At 41.4% G+C, this 18408-nt stretch overlaps 3 protein-coding genes across 4 annotated transcripts; 2 read left to right on the forward strand and 1 right to left on the reverse strand.

Moving 5' to 3' along the window:
* Positions 1–2642: 2642 nt before the first annotated feature.
* Positions 2643–13377, forward strand: LOC306836547 (phosphatidylinositol 4-phosphate 5-kinase-like protein 1; the record flags this gene model as incomplete). Its single annotated transcript, XM_079363718.1, has 9 exons — positions 2643–2831; positions 2917–2967; positions 4668–4822; positions 10111–10235; positions 10498–10532; positions 10614–10669; positions 10756–10868; positions 10953–11115; positions 12733–13377. The coding sequence occupies 9 exons, from the start codon at positions 2643–2645 to the stop codon at positions 13190–13192; spliced, it is 1347 nt and encodes a 448-aa protein (XP_079219844.1). The 3' UTR covers positions 13193–13377.
* LOC306836482 (uncharacterized protein) lies at positions 5688–8880 on the reverse strand. Its single transcript, XM_079363587.1, has 9 exons — positions 8711–8880; positions 8415–8608; positions 8122–8313; positions 7811–7992; positions 7577–7700; positions 7373–7498; positions 7191–7283; positions 6915–7084; positions 5688–6814 (listed from the first exon to the last, which is right to left on the reverse strand). Exons 1-9 carry the CDS (start codon positions 8718–8720, stop codon positions 5704–5706), a joined length of 2202 nt encoding a protein of 733 aa, XP_079219713.1. The 5' UTR covers positions 8721–8880; the 3' UTR covers positions 5688–5703.
* A 2161-nt stretch (positions 13378–15538) lies between the features above and the next one.
* Positions 15539–18042, forward strand: paxx (PAXX non-homologous end joining factor). Of its 2 annotated transcripts, none has more exons than XM_079341998.1 (7): positions 15539–15695; positions 16471–16531; positions 16641–16690; positions 16770–16954; positions 17040–17090; positions 17524–17614; positions 17696–18042. In XM_079341998.1, exons 1-7 carry the CDS (start codon positions 15595–15597, stop codon positions 17742–17744), a joined length of 588 nt encoding a protein of 195 aa, XP_079198124.1. In that variant the 5' UTR covers positions 15539–15594; the 3' UTR covers positions 17745–18042. The 2 variants fall into 2 exon arrangements, with proteins under 2 accessions (XP_079198124.1, XP_079198125.1); XM_079341999.1 differs by having other exon boundaries at positions 16770–16948.
* Positions 18043–18408: the final 366 nt, after the last annotated feature.

Genomic DNA, 18408 nt, shown 5'->3' on the forward strand with positions numbered 1-18408 from the left:
AGGTTCTTCCATGATCAGCAGAACAATAGTTCATTATTTAAAGAGAACTGCTGTGCAGTGAGAAACAAGCCATCATCCAACCACCAGGAGGTGCAGCTGGAGTCCCTTCTAACATGCCTCCTGTCTGCTGCTTTCACAATTTTCCATCCCCATGTGTTCTCCAATGACCACCAGAAACCTCAACCACAAAAAGCTAACAATGCTTGGCCAATGACAGGGTCCAGGGTTCTTTTCCATCATCGACACTAGATGCTGCAAATTCTGCTCTGTGCTAAGCAGCTCTTAACTGTCCCACTTCAACTATACTGAGTAGCACTCTGAACTCTGATTTAAAGTACCTACTTTGTTACTTTTTTTACACCGCTTATTTAAAATGATGCAATCATTATTTGCTTTATGTTCAATATCATCTACAGTTCTGAAGATAAATGTGGACTTTGAGCTGAAAAGATTGAGTCCCTTTCACACAAATCTTGTCTGATTCTGCGTTTGATATTTTCCTGGACTGACCTTTCACACCCCTCCCTCAAAGCCGGAGAAAGTGTGTCTAAATCACAGTTTGGTTTATAGGTGGGGTGGGCGGCTACTTTAAAATACCATGTAAAGTCCCATTCAGCATATGAGTGGGTCAAATGAATGTGTTCTCTGACGCACATCAACGAACACCAAATGTGTGAAAAGGCCGACAGAGAACATCATTCGTTTACTCTTCTTCCAGACCTCTCAAAGCTCAGTGCGTAGCTTTGTAAAACTGTTTGGACCCTTAATGACATATTCTGACCACAGTGGCACTTTATTTTGTGGATAAAAGACCAGCTCTGTAACACTCACTGAGCACTGCGTCCTCACGTTGACCCAGCTTAAAGCACTTTTTGATTTAAGCTGTAAGCAACTGGATTTCATGAAATTTGACCATGGTATGTCATCAGCAGTGTATTTGTTTTTATGTTGGTGTCGTGGATTTTTCTGTTTGAATGAAGATCTGAAAGCAAAGTCTTTTGTCTCTGGGTATTTTATTGCATAGAGTAACTTTCTGCAAGTGAGTGCCTCGCAGAAAAACCCGCACAATCCCGTTTGCGCTGAAGCTTTATACTCTTAAACCAGAGTTGTACATTTGCATAAAATGTTTCATTGCATCTCTGTGATTGGTCTTCTATAATATTCTGAGATACCATCCCTGTCTTGTCTGCCCTTCAACGATGACTTCATGAGTTGTTATCTGAATCGAAACTGGAGTTGTTTGAAGAAAAAGGAGTCAAGGTTGTTAATGAAAACAGGGAGTCGAAGTATGTCAACAGTCAAGGTTCACTCATCTCATGTATCTCAATATAAAGCACCTGTGAAACGGTTACATTTTTGCAGGTTGAATATTTAGCTGACAGTAAAGATCACAAGTAACATGTTCCAAAAATAAAAACATGTCGGCACCAACAGAGATTCAATCAGGATCTGTCCTCCTCAGGACATAAATTCTATAAGTCAACATTAGCTTAAGCACAACTCTGACCACGTAAGGCTCTCTTTGCTGTTGTTCACATCACAGTCGTCACAGAGCCGGCGTTAACACCGCAAGGTACAAGTATCTGGGAAACAGTGATTTTCTCTCAGAAACACTGTTTAAGTGCCACACAGCCACATGTGTAAAATGAGTGGTTGAGGAGGATACACACAGGAAACACACCTTTTCCTCTGTGTGTGACACACCTTACAGAGCTTGCATAACCTGTCTGGTATGCGGTACAAGAATTGGAAAAGGAGGGATCATTAGATACACAAAGACAGCGCTCATTTTAGACTCTTTGTATGAACTGTTTTGTGTTTTACAGTCTTGACGGAGCAAAAACTCAAGGTAAGAGCTCCCTGAATACACACATTTGTGATTTCATCGGCTGTGGATGTTGGCACGACACGATCTCTTTCCAAATATCACTATCTGTCTTATGTGACTCACTTTGCTCATTTATGAAGCTCATTTCTGTCATGATTTGTTTGCCATGCTATGTGTGTCATTGCTCCATATAGCTGCACAGAAACATAATCATCTATAGTTATTCTTCTCTGTATAGTTTTTTTGGACAGTGTCTAGAATAAACAAAGTAAAAAAACAACATTTAAGCTTGACATGCACAGAGAGCACAGAGAGCTACAGCAGCTGATGCTATGCGCTGCCATCTTAACTGTGACTATGGATCATCCGCAGGTGCAAAAATGGTCCGGCATTTTTTTGTGTTGATTGTTATCGCAGCTGCTGTAACAGTGTCATTCCCTGCAAAGAATGTGTCTGTGTATAACTGATGGATGTACAGTAAGTTCAGGGTTATTACCTTCACTTTGCATGTGTTGAATCATGAACATGCAGGCGGCATCATTTTCCAAAAAAGTACAAAACAAGGTCACACCTGTGGGGATAGCGGTGTTTCAGGGTGCACGATGTGTAGTCAAGTATTGATGTTTCCAAAAAGACTCAAAGGTCAAAGGTATCTTTATTGTCCCCACAGGGATATGTGTTTGCAGTTGAAAATATACAATACAAGAACAACACTAATAAATAATCCAACTAAATGAAAACTGAGATGAAAAAAAACTCAACAAAAGAGCCCATCATTACGTGTGAAGTAGACGCAATTTTACTGCTTTGACAGATGGCAAAGAGAAAAGCTGCTGGAGCCTCCACTGAGACCAGACGGAGACGCTGGTGGCATCTAAGACAGAGATGGAGGATGCTGGGAGTTTTTGAGATCAACCCTGAGCACGAGTTTTACCACCTCACGGCCAAGATCAAAGAGGGCATGCAGGCATCCATTCAGACCACTGTGGACACGCCTGTACAGGTGAGGCATCCTCTAATTACAAACCAACGGCTGGAACATTAAACAATGAAGTCAGTTTACTGATAAACTTCTTTAATGTGCACAGGATATACTCACAGCTGAACATTTCAAGGCAGAGGAAATTTACACTCATGAGGTAAGTGGACTTTTAGAAAAAAGTTTTTTTAACCAGTTTTGAAGCTTTAACTTGTCTACAGATCAGGACCAGGCTTTAAGCCTGGTTCACACCGCAGGATTTAAAAATTGTCGGCCGATTTCCCAAACTTGAGAGACCACACACATGGCGATAAATAATCGGAGGTTTTACAGTTTTGGTCGTACAGTGTGTGGTGTGCGGCCACATGGCAACATCAACACACCACACACGAAATGATTTCACTCGCGAACATCCCCCGATCAGACTTTTGGATCAAAACCTCTCGATCGAGAACTAGGCTTAAGCCTGGTTCACACGGCAGGATAATTAGGCCGATTTTGGTCCCGATTCTCCCCTCCCGATAAACTTAAGGACGCCCCGATCATCATAAGATAATCTTATAAGATCATCCTGCCGTGTGTGGTGTGTTCAGACCGCTCTCATCTGGTCGGAAGAATATCGGGACCGTTCCGATCTCAAATCGGGGATATTCAACATGTTGGATTGTTTTGGCCCGATTCCTCATCATGTGTGGTGTTTCCCCCCGAGGGGAAAACCAGCACCAGCCTGTTTAATGTGACGCATAGCCAATCAGAAAGCGAGGTGACGTAGTAGCGAAAACACCGGTAGCAAAATAACAACTACTCACCTCCATATCAACATGTAGCAAGTACAGCTCATGCCCCCGTAGTCTCCACTCTATGACCGACGCCTCTTTTTAAAACACACACACCTCACACTGTGCGAACGAAACTGTAAAACCTCCGATTCTTTATCGCCATGTGTGTGGTCTCTAAAGTTTTGGAAATCGGCCGACAATTTTAAAATCCTGCCGTGTGAACCAGCCTTTATGTGTTTAGTGTATGTTTTACCCATCCCCATACAGAGTTTCTTCTAAAGTAAAGTTCAGACCAAAAGAGATGCAAGTCCTTTTATGTATCACATTGAACACAAAGTAAATGTTAAGATGCTTCTGGACATGGACAATAATTTGCACCTGGGGATGCTGATGATGATAACGTATGTTATGAATTGACGCTATATAAATAAAGATTGATTGATTGATGTTGAATCCCTGTATTAAGATACTCAAAGTCTCCTCATTCATCTCACCTTTGTTCAAGTTGTACCACAACGGTCTATTGCTGTTGAGATGTTAAAATTCCTTTCTTGGGAAAAGATGGGGGCTGTACCATTTGAGAAAACGTCATAATGTGCTTTGTCATGTGCACACCTTCATTTAAAACAGTAAGTAACCACCAGGATTACCTTTATGGTGGCAAAAAAAAAAAAAGATTAAATCCAGTGGAAAAACGTGTCAGAGTCACCTTAAGAGTGATCTTAAAGTGGAGAAGTTGTAATATTGTGAACTCCAGTTAAGAAATCATAATAAAACGATCTCTCTGTGAATTTGTTTTGGTTTTGGTGCTTCTTCAAATAGATAAGATGTGCTAAAGTGCTCTCCTGGATGATATCAGTGAAGAAAACTTGTTTTAGTTCATATTAGGGAGTTTCTGCTATTTGGCAAATTTTATAGCACAGTATCATATTGGTTTGCCAAGTTCTGATGGCCCCTGCCCACACTTTGTGTGCTTTGCTGCTCTTTATTAGTTCCCCTTCGTTCTGGACACATTGTTGTTCCTTCAAAGGAACGTAAAGAACACTGAACTTCGAACCTCTATGTACTCTTTGGTTTCCAGGGTTTTGAGTTGCAGACCTTTGCAGCACCTGTCTTTGCTAAGCTGAGACATTCACTGGACATCTCAGAGGAGGAATACATGAACTCCCTCTGCACAGACGGCTGCTACCTTCAGTTTGTCAGCAACTCCAAGAGCAAGGCCAACTTCTTCATCACGTGAGCCAAGTCCTCTATTCCACTTGTCCTGTACATGTACTTAGCCTCATCTCATGCTAATTCCTAACTCAATTAATGTGTCATTTTTGACTATAAAGTCCATCTCAGTCACAGAGCACACCGCTACAAACTGTGTTTTATGCAGAATGTAAAGAAACTACATTTTATGTCCACATCCATTAGTTAGTGGTGGTTTGTATGAGTGCACAGTGTCCTGCTGTGATTTTGCATTCATGAAAATGACCTGTTTTAAAGCAGAAATAAACATGTTTACACCTGGCACAAAAACACAAATAGGTCGTAATAGATTTCACAAAGGATACCTGTTATTCAAAACAATGCACATAGCTCCCCTATTTAACAGACTGGCAATATGTAACAGTTTGTTTAGAGTCTTAAAATGCAATCAAAAAAGTGCCTTTATATCATTAACTCTTTATAAAGTTGATTCCCTTTCTTAAAGCTTCAATGCTATTGCCCGTTCCTCTTAGCTTAGGTTGCTGTACATTGTTGTTTAGTTGGGGGCTCAGTAGCTTCGATAAATGTAGAGTAACTCAGCTCACTACATTTTACAAGTAGTTTTACACACACTGGTGAGTTAGTCAACTCATGCAGGACGTCTTTAAAATCAACTCAAATTGGTTTTTAAAAAGCTGTAACCATGACTACAAGAATCTGATCTGAACACATGCAACCTGAGTGCCATCCACATATTGACAAGGGTTGACATGTGTTTGTTATGAGACTTAAATCCCATTTTATAGACAGTGGATATATTTAAATGTTTTATTTCAAAGATAACCGACTGAAACCAATGAAGGTTAAAAACCATGTACGAAAAAACATAAGACCAAAAGGAAACCAATCAAGAAGAATTATCTTTATTCTTCAGTCTGACAGCAGCAACAAAAAGAAGCTGCGATTCTCCGAAAGAATCTACCAATGCTCTTCAGCACTTTTCTGCTGCGTCCTGACGAGGGTGAGGCTGTGCTATCACCTGCTCGAAGAGATCCAGGAAGTGGGGCTTCTTCAAAGGAGCCTCTGACACAATCAGAAGACAAAGACGCAGAATCAGCATCATCTGAGGAGCCTGAAGACCGGGTACTGGACTGAGAGCACAGTCCTTCATCAGGAGGCTGGGTACTGGACTGAGAGCACAGTCCTTCATCAGGAGACTGGGTACTGGACTGAGAGCTCAGTCCTCCATCAGGAGACCGGGTACTGGACTGAGAGCACAGTCCTTCATCAGGAGACTGGGTACTGGACTGAGAGCACAGTCCTTCATCAGGAGACTGGGTACTGGGCTGAGAGCTCAGTCCTTCATCAGGAGACCGGGTACTGGACTGAGAGCTCAGTCCTTCATCAGGAGACTGGGTACTGGACTGAGAGCTCAGTCCTTCATCAGGAGGCTGGGTACTGGACTGAGAGCACAGTCCTTCATCAGGAGACTGGGTACTGGACTGAGAGCACAGTCCTTCATCAGGAGACTGGGTACTGGACTGAGAGCACAGTCCTTCATCAGGAGACTGGGTACTGGACTGAGAGCTCAGTCCTCCATCAGGAGACTGGGTACTGGACTGAGAGCTCAGTCCTTCATCAGGAGACTGGGTACTGGACTGAGAGCACAGTCCTTCATCAGGAGACTGGGTACTGGACTGAGAGCACAGTCCTTCATCAGGAGACTGGGTACTGGACTGAGAGCACAGTCCTCCATCAGGAGACTGGGTACTGGACTGAGAGCACAGTCCTCCATCAGGAGACTGGGTACTGGACTGAGAGTACAGTCCTCCATCAGGAGACCGGGTACTGGACTGAGAGCACAGTCCTTCATCTGAAGCCTCTGGATCTTTACATGAGATCTGAGGTTCTTCTCCATCAGACAGACCTTGATCTTGATCTTCTTCGAGGAAGAGGAGCTGAAGAGTCGAAGGAGCAGAGGATCCAGAGTCTGAGTCCTGCTCAGATCTGTTTTGTTTTGTACCCATCATTTCTCTGTTCAATGAGACAACAACAACAATCAGAAAATCTGCCCATCAATAAAGCAGCAGTCCTGTGTTTCATACAAACATTGTGAACGCTCACAGTCACTTACAGGTGTGTGCTGTCAGGGTGCTGGCTCAGGTGGGACCTGCTGATGAACGGGTGCTGCAGGGCCTGTCGGGGACAGATTCTCTCATCCCCATTAAGATGCAGCAGACGTTTCATCAGATCCACAAACTGGAACCTTTCCTGGAGCTCAGCAGCTCCCTCCTCTGGATATATCTGGACATAGTAGCACATTGAGGTCAGCTGACTGAGCCGACAGTCTCAGAAACAGAATATTCAGAGGTGCTGATGGATGTTGTTGAACACATCGCAGAGTACTTACATGAACCAGAGCATCGAGAGAGCTTGGCAGCCCCGACCCGCTGTGCTGCTCCTGTACTTCAATCTTATTAACGGCTGTGAACTCTTCAGGCGTCTAAAGGAGCAAAATAAATGAGAAACATTTTTAAAGACTTTAAATGAAATAATAATCTTCTCAGACAAAGAGGAACATGCTAACTGTACCAGCAGCCTCCATGATGGAGCATCAGCTGACTCCTCCTTCTCCTCAGTGAAGAAGAGCCTGGTGTGAATCCCAGCACGGAGCAGATGCTCCCCCGGCTGACCAACAATCTCCACTATGGACTTCATCTGCACACAAACGAAACACAATCACATCAGCTAACAGTCTGCGACAGGTCTGCTCGGCGTCTGAGGGAGATTACGTACCATCTGATAGTCACAGTCGATTGAGAAGAGGTTTTGAACCAGGTAGAGGCAGGCCAGGACGCAGCCCAAGCCCCACACATCGATAGCCTCAGTAAAAGGAAGGCCGAGGATGACTTCTGGAGCCCTGAGAGGGACCACAAGAGCAAAAGTCAGAAATATTGGACAACTGTGAAGACAAAGAGGACAACACAAACTGTGCTAAATGAGCAACTGAGCCATGCCGGATGAACGTACCTGTATCCATTGGGTTGAACTTTAAGCCCCACCTTGACTTTATCAGCTGTAATGGCGGCACCAAAGTCAATTAATTTGATTCTGATTTGCTGGTCATGCTTGTTGACAACCATCACGTTGTCAAGTTTGAGATCCGTGTGCAGGATACCAAGACCCTTCAGGGCGTCCAGAGCGACCAGCAGCTGCAGGGACAAATCAGACAGACTAACGTTGGATTTCCTTGTGCTGCTGAGAGGGCTTTAGTGTTAATGGTTTCTACAATGATGAGTAGTAGTTATGTAAACAGTAATGAATATGTGGTTAAATCAGACCTGCTCTGCGATGGGTCGGATGGCTCTCAGAGGCAGGGGTCTCCAGCCAAGGTCTCTGAGCAGTTCGAACAGATTGGTGTTGAGCATCTCGAATACCAAACACATCCGTCCCATATACTCAAACCTCTCAAAGAACTTCACCAGGTTGGTCTGATCTGGATTGAGGACAGAGATGATCTCTAACACAGATACCTGGTTAGAAAGAGGAGACATGAGAACAGTTCATGAGACTGTACGTCCTCTGATGGAGCAAACTGGACGTCACTGAAATCACAAAGAGAATAAAATCCAACCTCTTTCTCAGCGACCAGGTTCACAACAGGATCCTTTTTCAGGATCTTCACTGCCACCTTCTCTTTGGTGACAACGTTCACACACTTGGCCACTTTTCCAAAGCAGCCTTCACCGATAAACTTCAGAAGGTAGTAAGCAGACGAGCTGCTGAACAGAGTTTCACCTGCGTGAAGCTCAGGTGTGCTGAAGGTGACTGTGGAGAGAGAAGTGAACATGAAGACAGTGTGAGAGACCATTATTATATTATATGTTATAGACCATGTTCAGTATCAGGGTAACGATTGTTGAGTCTTACCTGCTGACATGGTTACACAGTCAGGTGGTTTCTCAGGTGGAGAATGAACCTTCAAGTTTAAATGTTTTAAAATTCAGAACAAACAAATGTTTTCCAACAAAAATCTCTCTCCTCTCAAACTTGAGTTTCCTCTCTGAGTGCTGATAAGGAACTGACCGAGAGCTAACACACTGCTCAATATGTAAACTTCTAGAACTTTCTGATGTATGACGGACAGTCTATGACCTAATAATCAGAACTGTGCGTTCTATTCTAACACAAGTTAAACAACAACATGCAAAGAAAAACATGTTTTTATTCAAATACTATCCTTAATACAAGACATGTGCTCCCATGTGTGAGGGAAAGAGTTTCTCTGCACTTCAGTAGTTTTTACAGAATATTTAGAGGTATTTTATATCAAATATATCTCCTCAGTAATACGTTTGTATATTGTATCATGGTAAACCCATGTGTTGTCTCATAGAGTAGCAGAAATAACTTGTTTGCATGGAGAGTCACTGACAGACCTTCACTCATTTTCTCCATCAGCAAACTGAAACATAAGGCAGGCATGCTCTGTGGGTGTTTTTAAAGCAAAGCTCAAGACCCAATTGTTTACTCTTTGCTATATGTCCTGAAATGTTCTGCCACTGGGAGTGCAGCTGCATGTTTAAACTTGGGTTCAATGTGTCTGAGTTCATGGGTATATAAGGAAAAGGACTGATACAGGACACGTTTACATCTGAAAGCATCTGTTGCCCTGTGTGTTAATAAATCTGAGAGAGATACAGTATCTTGACATGGGACCGTGTTGGAACCCAAAGATGTGAGGGAAGTTCACAGAGTGAGGGATGTAACTCTAGGTGAGGGAGTTTTCGAGGTGAGGGATCAAACTCCTTATTAGGAAAAACAGCTGTTTGAAAGATGTTGATGTAAATATGTGTTTCCTTTGTTCGAGAGAGAGGATCCCGGCCTCCTGTCTCTCCAGACTATCCATTGCAAGTCTATTTGATGCTGATACTACGTGAAAATAAATTTATTCTGCAAGCAAATCAGTGTCAATGGAGATTCAGCATCGACACATCAACTGAGAAACTTCCAGAGAAAAACTCATAAAACAAGTTCAGCAACACTGAAAGATGTCTCTGATAATAATCAATGCTACAAAGGCATTTTTTTGATGAGGTAAACAAGGCCTTCTCTGACAAAGACGTCATTGGCATCAAATGCTGCTCTGAATGTTTTACTGTATATATGGTCCAGCACTCATGTGGCTGCATGCACAGCGACATAAACAAAAAGGGAACAGGACAGCTGAAGTAGGAAAGGTTTTCTGTTTCATCTGGAGGAACCAATCATCAATGCATCTTCATGCAACATTACTGGTTTTATGAAGACCTGTTTAATATTGATTTTAGGAATGACAAGAGATACTTCCTGAAGACGCAGAGCAGGCGAGAGGTCCAGTTCCTGCTGTCCAACCTGAAGGCATACATGGACCACCTGGAGAAATACCCTCATTCCCTCCTCGTGAGATTCCTGGGTAAGAGGAGCTGCTTTACCACCTCTGCCAAACCTCAACCACCATGACAAGCTTAGTTACACCCCTAATTATTTATAACTTGAAACCTTGATATCACTCACCATAAATGTTCAGCCTGCATGTGAAGTTGTCGCAAAGAGAAGTGGGCTATAAAGGCAGAAACAGTTTTTGAAGTAGGCTGTAAACAGGTTAAATTTCCATATTCTGAAATATGAAATACTGTATGTGTTTTTTTAAATGCATCCCTCTTTGCACCTTCCAGGTGTTCACAGGATTCTAATCCCAAATCAAGAAAAGGTAACACGATAATATCAGGTTAATGCATCCAGAATAAATGTAATGTATAGTTCTAACATCGGTGTGTTGTCTGCTCTCCAGAAGTACTTCATCGTGATGCAGAGTGTCTTCTACCCCGACGAGAGGATCAACATTAGGTACAGTATCTTCGTGCTGCATGTGGTCGCTGGTCCAGAGATACTGCATTTAACTGTATAAAAGCTGCTCTGTTTCCATTGCACAGATACGACATTAAAGGGTGTGAGGTTGGTCGATGGACAAACCCCGACACAGGGGGGAAACAGATTATCAAAGTGCTGAAGGACAATAACTTTGAAGGGCAGTCCATCGCATTAGGTACGTGTCCTCCAGTCACATGATTCATAAGCATTAGATTTAGTGTAAACAAACGTATCGGAAATGCTCGTTTGGTCTCTGCAGGTGACGAGAAATCTTGGTTCAACAGTCAAGTGAAGGAAGACGCTGCGTTACTACGGCGCCTCAACGTCCTGGACTACAGCCTCCTGGTGGCTCATCAGCCTCTGCACAGAGACGAGCTGGAAGGGAAGCACTCTCTGGCCAACCTTGTTGTTCGCACCACAAAGTAGGTTATGTAGATGTTCTTTTCGCAAGTGTGTGTGTGTGTGTGTGTGTGTGTAGGTGTGTGTGTGTGTGTGTGTGTGTGTGTGTGCGTGCTTGAAACCAAGCTCTTCATATTCCCCTGCTGCTTTTCAGCTTCATTAAAATTGCTGTTCTGTAAAAAACGTTAATATGGCAGAAGTTAAACAATCTCACTACTATCTAACTTTTTATGATGATTGTCGAGGAAATTGTCAAAGGTTGACTCCACACAAGACTCAGATGGCTCACGTTGATGAAAGTTTATACATCAGATGAATACTCGAGGAGACATGATTCAACATCACACTTGTGGTTCAGTGTCATGCTCAAACAGAACTGCCAGACACTTCCAAAGACTCTGCATATAATGAAAAGACTTTACCATTATCAGGGTCGTGCCACATTGACCCACGTAGACTAATCTATGACGTCAAGAACCCTGGAGCGAACAACAACTCTCCCAGACATCCTTACAGATATCAGGAAGCGCCGACGACTCTCTCCACTGTCCTTGGTGTCTAGATAAAGCTGAGCTCTGACTGACATCAGCAACAGTGAATTATCTTTACACATTAACTGAGGAATTACAGAAATTCCATGACAATAATGATCAATCATTTTGGAAAGAGAATCCTGCAACAGATGCAAAAAGACGCAAACGTTTAAAAGGTATCACTATCACTATAGTCCTCCCACGCATCGGTGGCATGAGGATGAAGCTACTAAAACATGTATCCACTAGAGGGCGTGGTCAAGCCTTGTAGTAATCTTCTGTGTTTTACTGGTCTGGCTTGAACTGTTGGCTACATTGCTTGAAATTGCTTCTATGATTTCCAGTGTTAGTGCAACATTTGGTCAGTTTCTGTGAGCTGAAGGCCAAAATGAACACAGACAGTTCAGAGAACATAGAGAAGGCTCAGTCTGTATTTGTATGGGACTGTAAACAAGCCTTAAATCTTAAACTACTTCTTTTTTTTGTTTACTTCTTCACCAGTCAGTCAGATCAAAACAGATTAAAGGCTGAGGATTATTTTGGTTGATCAAAGCTTTTTCATTCAGGATGCAGAGCCACTGGGATTCAAAGTACCAAATAAAAATGTAATCTCCCCCAAAACTGATTAATAATGAACCAATGCTTGACTTTTAAACCAGTGAGCTATAACTCAAAAACAACACTCTAAACCTGCTCTTACACTGCATTTAGTTGTATATTTATATTAGTCCAGGCTAAGTTTGAATAGGATACTGTTCACACTACTGTAGAGATGACAATATAAAGCTCATGCTACAGCAGACGCCTGCTAGCTGGAGTGCCTCCTTGATTTGCAGATGATTTCTTGCTCATTTCTTTCAGACCAATGACACCACTGTCGTGTTACAAACTAAGCATCTCTTAAGTTACAGAGCGGTCTGTTTTACGTCATATTCTTATGGTAATTGGATCTCCATCCGGAGAACAATGCACCAACAGCCAGTGGTTACGATAACTGAAAAGTAAATCTGATCATAAAGGTGTCAGATGGATGATCAGTGGAAAAGCTGAGCCTGTAAGATAACCCTCACATCATTTTCTTTGGGTTTGTTTTGGTCTTTCCTGAAGGTCTTTCGACTTTGATGACAGTCCAACAGATGAAGACCCCCCCACTGTCCCATTACTGGAGGCGACGGGAGCTGAGGGTGCACCAGATGCTGCAGACCGTGAGAGCGGGCAGCCTCAGGCAGCAGCAGCAGCAGCAGCAGGTGAGGGCTCAGCTGAGGAGATCCCCCTGCAGGAGATGAACAGCTCTGTGAGAAAAAACAGGAGTGACTCAGAACTGCAGGACTTCCAGGAGCATCATTGTAGGCTGCTCCCAAACTGCAAAAATGCTGTTCATGTGATCGACGGGCCGGATCGACGCTACTTTGTAGGCATCATAGACGTTTTTACCGTCTATGGCTGGAAGAAAAAACTGGAGAGTCTGTGGAAAACTCTCCGCTTCCCAGGCAGAGCCTTTTCGACTGTCAGCCCTGACAAATACTCACGCAGGTTCAGTCAGTGGATACAGGCTCACACTCAGTGACAAAATCCACAATCCTTCAGTGTCCTTCAGAAATGCTGTGATGAAGTCTTGTTTAGGAGAAAATCTTCTGCCATGTCAGATATTTATTACAGGAACAGCTTGTGTCTCTGAAGGGTTTCTTACTTATGGATGTTTACACTAATGACAGCCGATTCATGATTTAGTGTCTTTATCATCCTTTTCTTTATGTATCTGACACAGTTAGACACAGTTGTGCTTGATACTGACTGCCTTTGAAAGAAAGGTAGAAATGCTCTTTCAATTCAATTCAAACAACTTTATTTGTCTCTGGGGGGGAAACTCAAAGGCACACCGAGCAGTAAATGAACCACTGTGCAGGTATATTAAAATTTAGCTAACCAGAGATAAAGTGTCAACAAAAGATTAAGTGTCATAAATTAAGTAAATACAAACATTTCAAAGTTAAATGTTTTGGAGGCTTTTGTCCTACGCTCAGAGGGAGAACTCTCTGTAGTATGGATATCAGGGTTTCTGATTATACTGGAAGCCCTGTGAGCACAGAGCTGATTGTAAAGATGTCAAGTTTTTCCAAACCAGGAAGTTATTGAACAGCATACAGGATGATCCGTATTGTTCCCCTGTAGAAGCTGGCAGGGCTGAAGTGAGACAAACCCTCCTTAGTCCCTGTTCAGCCTTTTGTAATTTTAAAGGCTAAGTTCTCTGCTAGCTACCAGGCCAGGAAGTTGTTATTGACCGTTGTCATAACATCACCATCGATACTGTGTAACCATGAACTGAAACTCTTTAACTTGTTTATGTATTACAGACTGAAAACATTCTTTATTAAAATAAAGAATAAAATAAAATCTAAATAAAGATGAGACGGTAGCATCAGTTATTGAGCTGCAAAGTCTCAGAGTGTTGATTAAACGATAGATTTACTTTTTGATTAAAAAAAGAAAGTGATTGTGTTACAACAGTAAGTTATTCAGGGATTTTATGTGAAAGAAAATCAGCGTAACAATAACAGACACTTGTTAGCTAAAAACATAGCTTCTACTGTAAATGTGGTACTATTAAAATGTATTTGACATATTTGAATTCTTCATAAACAAAATGTGTAGTATTCCGCAATAACCTTTTAATGCACATGTTTAACTCTTCTGATGTTTTATTTATGCGGACAAACTTTAAGCCACGCCCCTTCCCATGTTTGCTCTATTACGTTCATAATGTAGTCTGGTGTTTTTCAGCAGACTGTTGATTGAATGTTGATTTGGACCTTTTCCAGTCCATAAAGAGCAGAATGGAGATGTGATTTAGTCTTTGTTGTATCAGGCCACATCCTGAAACAACATCCTCCATCACCTCAGTACTAAACTCCACGCCATGGGAGACCGGGAAAAAGATTGAAAGATTTTTGTTTGTTTGTGTGTAAAGAAGCGTATTCTTTGTTTTGCAGTTCAAGGGGGCAGGAAAATAAAAAAAGAAAAGACTGGGGATTGTGGGTAATATATGTTGGGGTTAATTATTAGTAACAACATCACATTTTAACAACCAGTTTAACAGTTTTTATATGTTTGTTAATTTTATACTTGATGCTTCTGGAAGCTTTGAGACAAATAAATCTTTTGAATTAAACAAAATTTAATTATTTTCACTTGTCTCCCTTTATTGTTTTTATAGTTACCTGTTTATTTATTTGATGTTTATGCTTATCTTATATTTTATTATTTTGCTCATGTTTTTAAAAGATTCAATGAACTTTTTCATGGTATGTTGTTTCACATTATTTGGTTTATTGGAGAAGTCAAGTCTTGTTTATTTGAAAATTATACCATATATCATGCACCAAAACAAAAAAAAGTGAACAAACTGAATAACAGGTCAAGCATTACCTAAGAAAATGAGACATGGGGACATAATACACATCAATTATGTCTTCCAAAAACTGTTCCTGAAATATTTAATTAAATTGACATTTTATTCAAAAAATATAAGCGAGGGTAAATGTACATAATGAGCAGGGTTGTTAAATAAGATAGTACCTAAAGCCTTTATCCTGCTTGGTTTACTTTCTCTCAGATGTATATCACTTTGGACAAAAACATCTACCAAATGAAATCGTAGAACTGTAAAAACAATGACAATATTGACAATTTAGCACATAAGTAATTTATCAAAAAATATTTGTCATACAAATTGGCTCTCTAACATTGTCTGATAATGACTCAAATAATGTAAAAAATAATAATTGAAACAAAAAAAAGCAGAATAAAATGGTAAACACTAAGGTCCCACACTCCAGGCCACTAGGTGGTGATAATACGCTTATAGGCCGGTTTACCGATCAGCAACAAGACTCCACGAAGAAGAAGACGCTTTTTAAATAAACCGTCGAAGAAGACTTCAATATTATTCTTCCTTGTGAGTAAACAAACATGGAGGGGATACAAACATGTTGCTGCACTGTGCTGGATAAAAAGAGTCAGAGGAGATTCATCTGCTTCACGAAGAGACAAAACCAAGTGTGTCACGTTGGGTGAGTTAAAGGATGTGTTACAGACAAACATTATCACTTTATATTGCTCCCAGATGTCCCAGAGACTTTATGACCATCCCAGTGTTTATCACTGTTGTGCTTGTTATTGGACAGTAAAATACTCCTGTCTTATCTCACCATCATATTAATAAACAATTGAAAGATACAAAGATTTGTAAAACTAGTAGTATGTTTACTAATGAGTGTTAGTAAACATACATTATGCACTCATCACTTGTATCCCCACAGTAACATGAAGGTGTAATGTTGCCTTTATTAAAATACGTTTTGGAAACATGTCTCTCCTCCCTCTTACATCTCTGGACTTAAATAAGCAAAGAAAAGAGGTTTGATCATTTCTCGGTATCAACATTTACGTTGTATTCAATAAACTACTGCAACATATTTTTAAGCACAAGTTTTTAATAATTTATTTGTAAAGCTTTGTCAAAACAAGAAAACAGAAGCAGTCTTTTCATGTTTTCGATCATGAAAATCAAACGAGTCCATTTTAAAGTTGAGACTAAAGTTTTTCTGGGACATGTTTTCCTTTATCATATACGACACACACAGAGGGATTGGACGTTTCAGGTCATTTGATTTGTTGCCTTTTGATTATTTTCAATTAAATATGGAGATCCAATGTTTTGAAAGTCATCACATTCTGTTTTTATTTCCATTTTACAAAATGAACCACCATGTGATGAATGAAGTGTGTTTGCATTGCGTACTCGGCCCACTCGTGATTTATGTGTCTGTTTTGACCTTGCTGTAGTTTGACAGATGCTGCTGATGTTTGGAGCTCAGAGTTGACTGCAGACACTCAGGAGCAGTTTGTAAGTTTCGTCTGCAGACCCCTCTGTGGTCCCTCGTTCTCTCTGTGTGCATCACTGAAGGTTTTTCTTCTTGCTGTAGCTCTGCGTCTAATTCTTCCTGTTTGTTTAGAGACAGAGGTTAGCCCTGACGTCGACAGATGATTTCATACTCAAACTCAGGTGAGCTGGCGCTTTAGTTATGTGTTAATGATGTAACTGTGATTTATCCAGGCTGAGTGTCCCTGTTTGTTTCCCTCAGGTCGGCCTGTGGTAGCGGTGACGTGTCTGTTGTGGTCCATGACTCGAGTGCAGACCTCCATGTGGGCTCCAGTTCAGCTGACCTCAGGATGACCCTGAACAGGCTGGAGGGTCCTCAGGCCCGAGAGGAGCTAAAGGAGCTGCTGTTCAAATTAGCCGACAGCCTCGTGCAGAGCGACAGTAAATGTTAGAATTCGTTTGGGAACAATGCAGAGTGGAATTCGGCGTCACTTTGCTCACTGTGTTTTTTTGTTTTTGTTCTGAACTACAGGTGGGTCTCCGTCAATCAGTCCAGTGAAAGATCCTCGGAGGAGACACACAGGTACACATTCATCTTCTTCTAACAATGTTCACCTCGGGTTTCCTTTCTCAAACGGGTCCCTCCACACTCCCAAGAAAACACTCCCTTTATATTAGGTGTTTTTTAGTTTTGTTATTGTTTAAGATGAACAGTGAAAGGTGTTTCACCTGAGCAGAAGGTCTGTTTCACTCTGAGAGAAAAAATCTGTTCTTGACTTGATGAAATGAGACAAATGATTCGTCTTTTAGAGCTCTCTTTAGCAGGAAACAGAGTTATCTGTTGTTTTCACTTGGCAGAAAATTTATTAAAAAAATGTGCATCATTTGGAAAAGAGTTAACCTCATTATTTCAGGTCATTCGCCTGTGGCAGAGATTCTCCCGCTTGTGTGGAGCTCATGATGCTGATGTTGTTGTCTGATCAGTTCATGACCTCACAGATATTTTCCCTCCTCAGAGTTTGAGCCGCGGCAGCAGAACGGAGCTCCGTCAGTGACGCTGAAGAAACGACTTCCGGGAGCGTCACTCATCAACCCAGGAACCAAAAAGTACGAACATGTCCGTCCTAAAACTCTTCTTCATTCTGACCCGTGTATCTGTAACATAGAAATGTTGATGTGTTGTTACAGAAAGCTGCGAGCGACCGGCGTGGCCTTTGATGATGCAGATGAAGACTGAAGCGTCAGATTCTTCCTCTGTGTTCTCACATCGCTGCTGTAGGACTCTTCTTTTACTGCATTATGAAATTTAGCTTCTTTTTTTAAAATGGCTTGTATGATAAATCACTTTTAATGCTCGATATTTATCACAACTACAACTTGAATATGGATTTTAAAGGGTGTTTTAATTGGATAGATGGATGGATTAAAGGTGTAATTCTATATTTAATGAATTAATGAACGAGGCAATTAAAATATGAAGGTTAATTTAAGTGAATCCTGAAATGAAATGAATAAACTGCAAAAATCAATTTGAACATGTCAAGTTTTTTTGTTTTTTTTAAACTAAAATTTACTGTACATAAATAGTAAAGATGCAAAAATGAATAATCATAGGAAATCTTTAAGGTCACATGTAAAATACACTTCACGTGTTTCTAACACCAATATGTCTCTAGTTTGTGACAAAAGACCAAATGATGAGAAGGTCCATACTCAACGTCTTTGCCTGCTCCACTTTTCAGAAAATGTGCTCAAACAGGCTGTGATTTTCCCTTCATGACATCACAAAGGGCAGTAACCCCTCCCCCAGGTGGGTAACACTCCCACAGCTAAGTGTTTGTTCTTGCCCTCTGAGTCTGCCTTTGCAGTGTAAACCAAAGGGCTCAAGTGTGGTTCCTGAG

This window comes from Symphodus melops (genome assembly GCF_947650265.1).
Source record: "Symphodus melops genome assembly, chromosome: 1".
In the NCBI taxonomy this organism is placed as follows: Eukaryota; Metazoa; Chordata; class Actinopteri; order Labriformes; family Labridae; genus Symphodus; species Symphodus melops.

What these genes read in the sequence shown, in the direction of transcription:
- paxx (XM_079341998.1), top strand. Translation starts at nt 15,595, where the DNA reads ATGGAGGGGATACAAACATGTTGCTGCACTGTGCTGGATAAAAAGAGT. An exon ending in AACCAAGTGTGTCACGTTGG is followed by an intron (nt 15,696 to 16,470) that starts GTGAGTTAAAGG and finishes ACCTTGCTGTAG; the next exon opens with TTTGACAGATGCTGCTGATG. An exon ending in GATTTCATACTCAAACTCAG is followed by an intron (nt 16,691 to 16,769) that starts GTGAGCTGGCGC and finishes TGTTTCCCTCAG; the next exon opens with GTCGGCCTGTGGTAGCGGTG.
- LOC306836482 (XM_079363587.1), bottom strand. An exon ending in GTTCAACCCAATGGATACAG is followed by an intron (nt 7,701 to 7,810) that starts GTACGTTCATCC and finishes GGTCCCTCTCAG; the next exon opens with GGCTCCAGAAGTCATCCTCG. An exon ending in CTCTCGATGCTCTGGTTCAT is followed by an intron (nt 7,085 to 7,190) that starts GTAAGTACTCTG and finishes TACTATGTCCAG; the next exon opens with ATATATCCAGAGGAGGGAGC.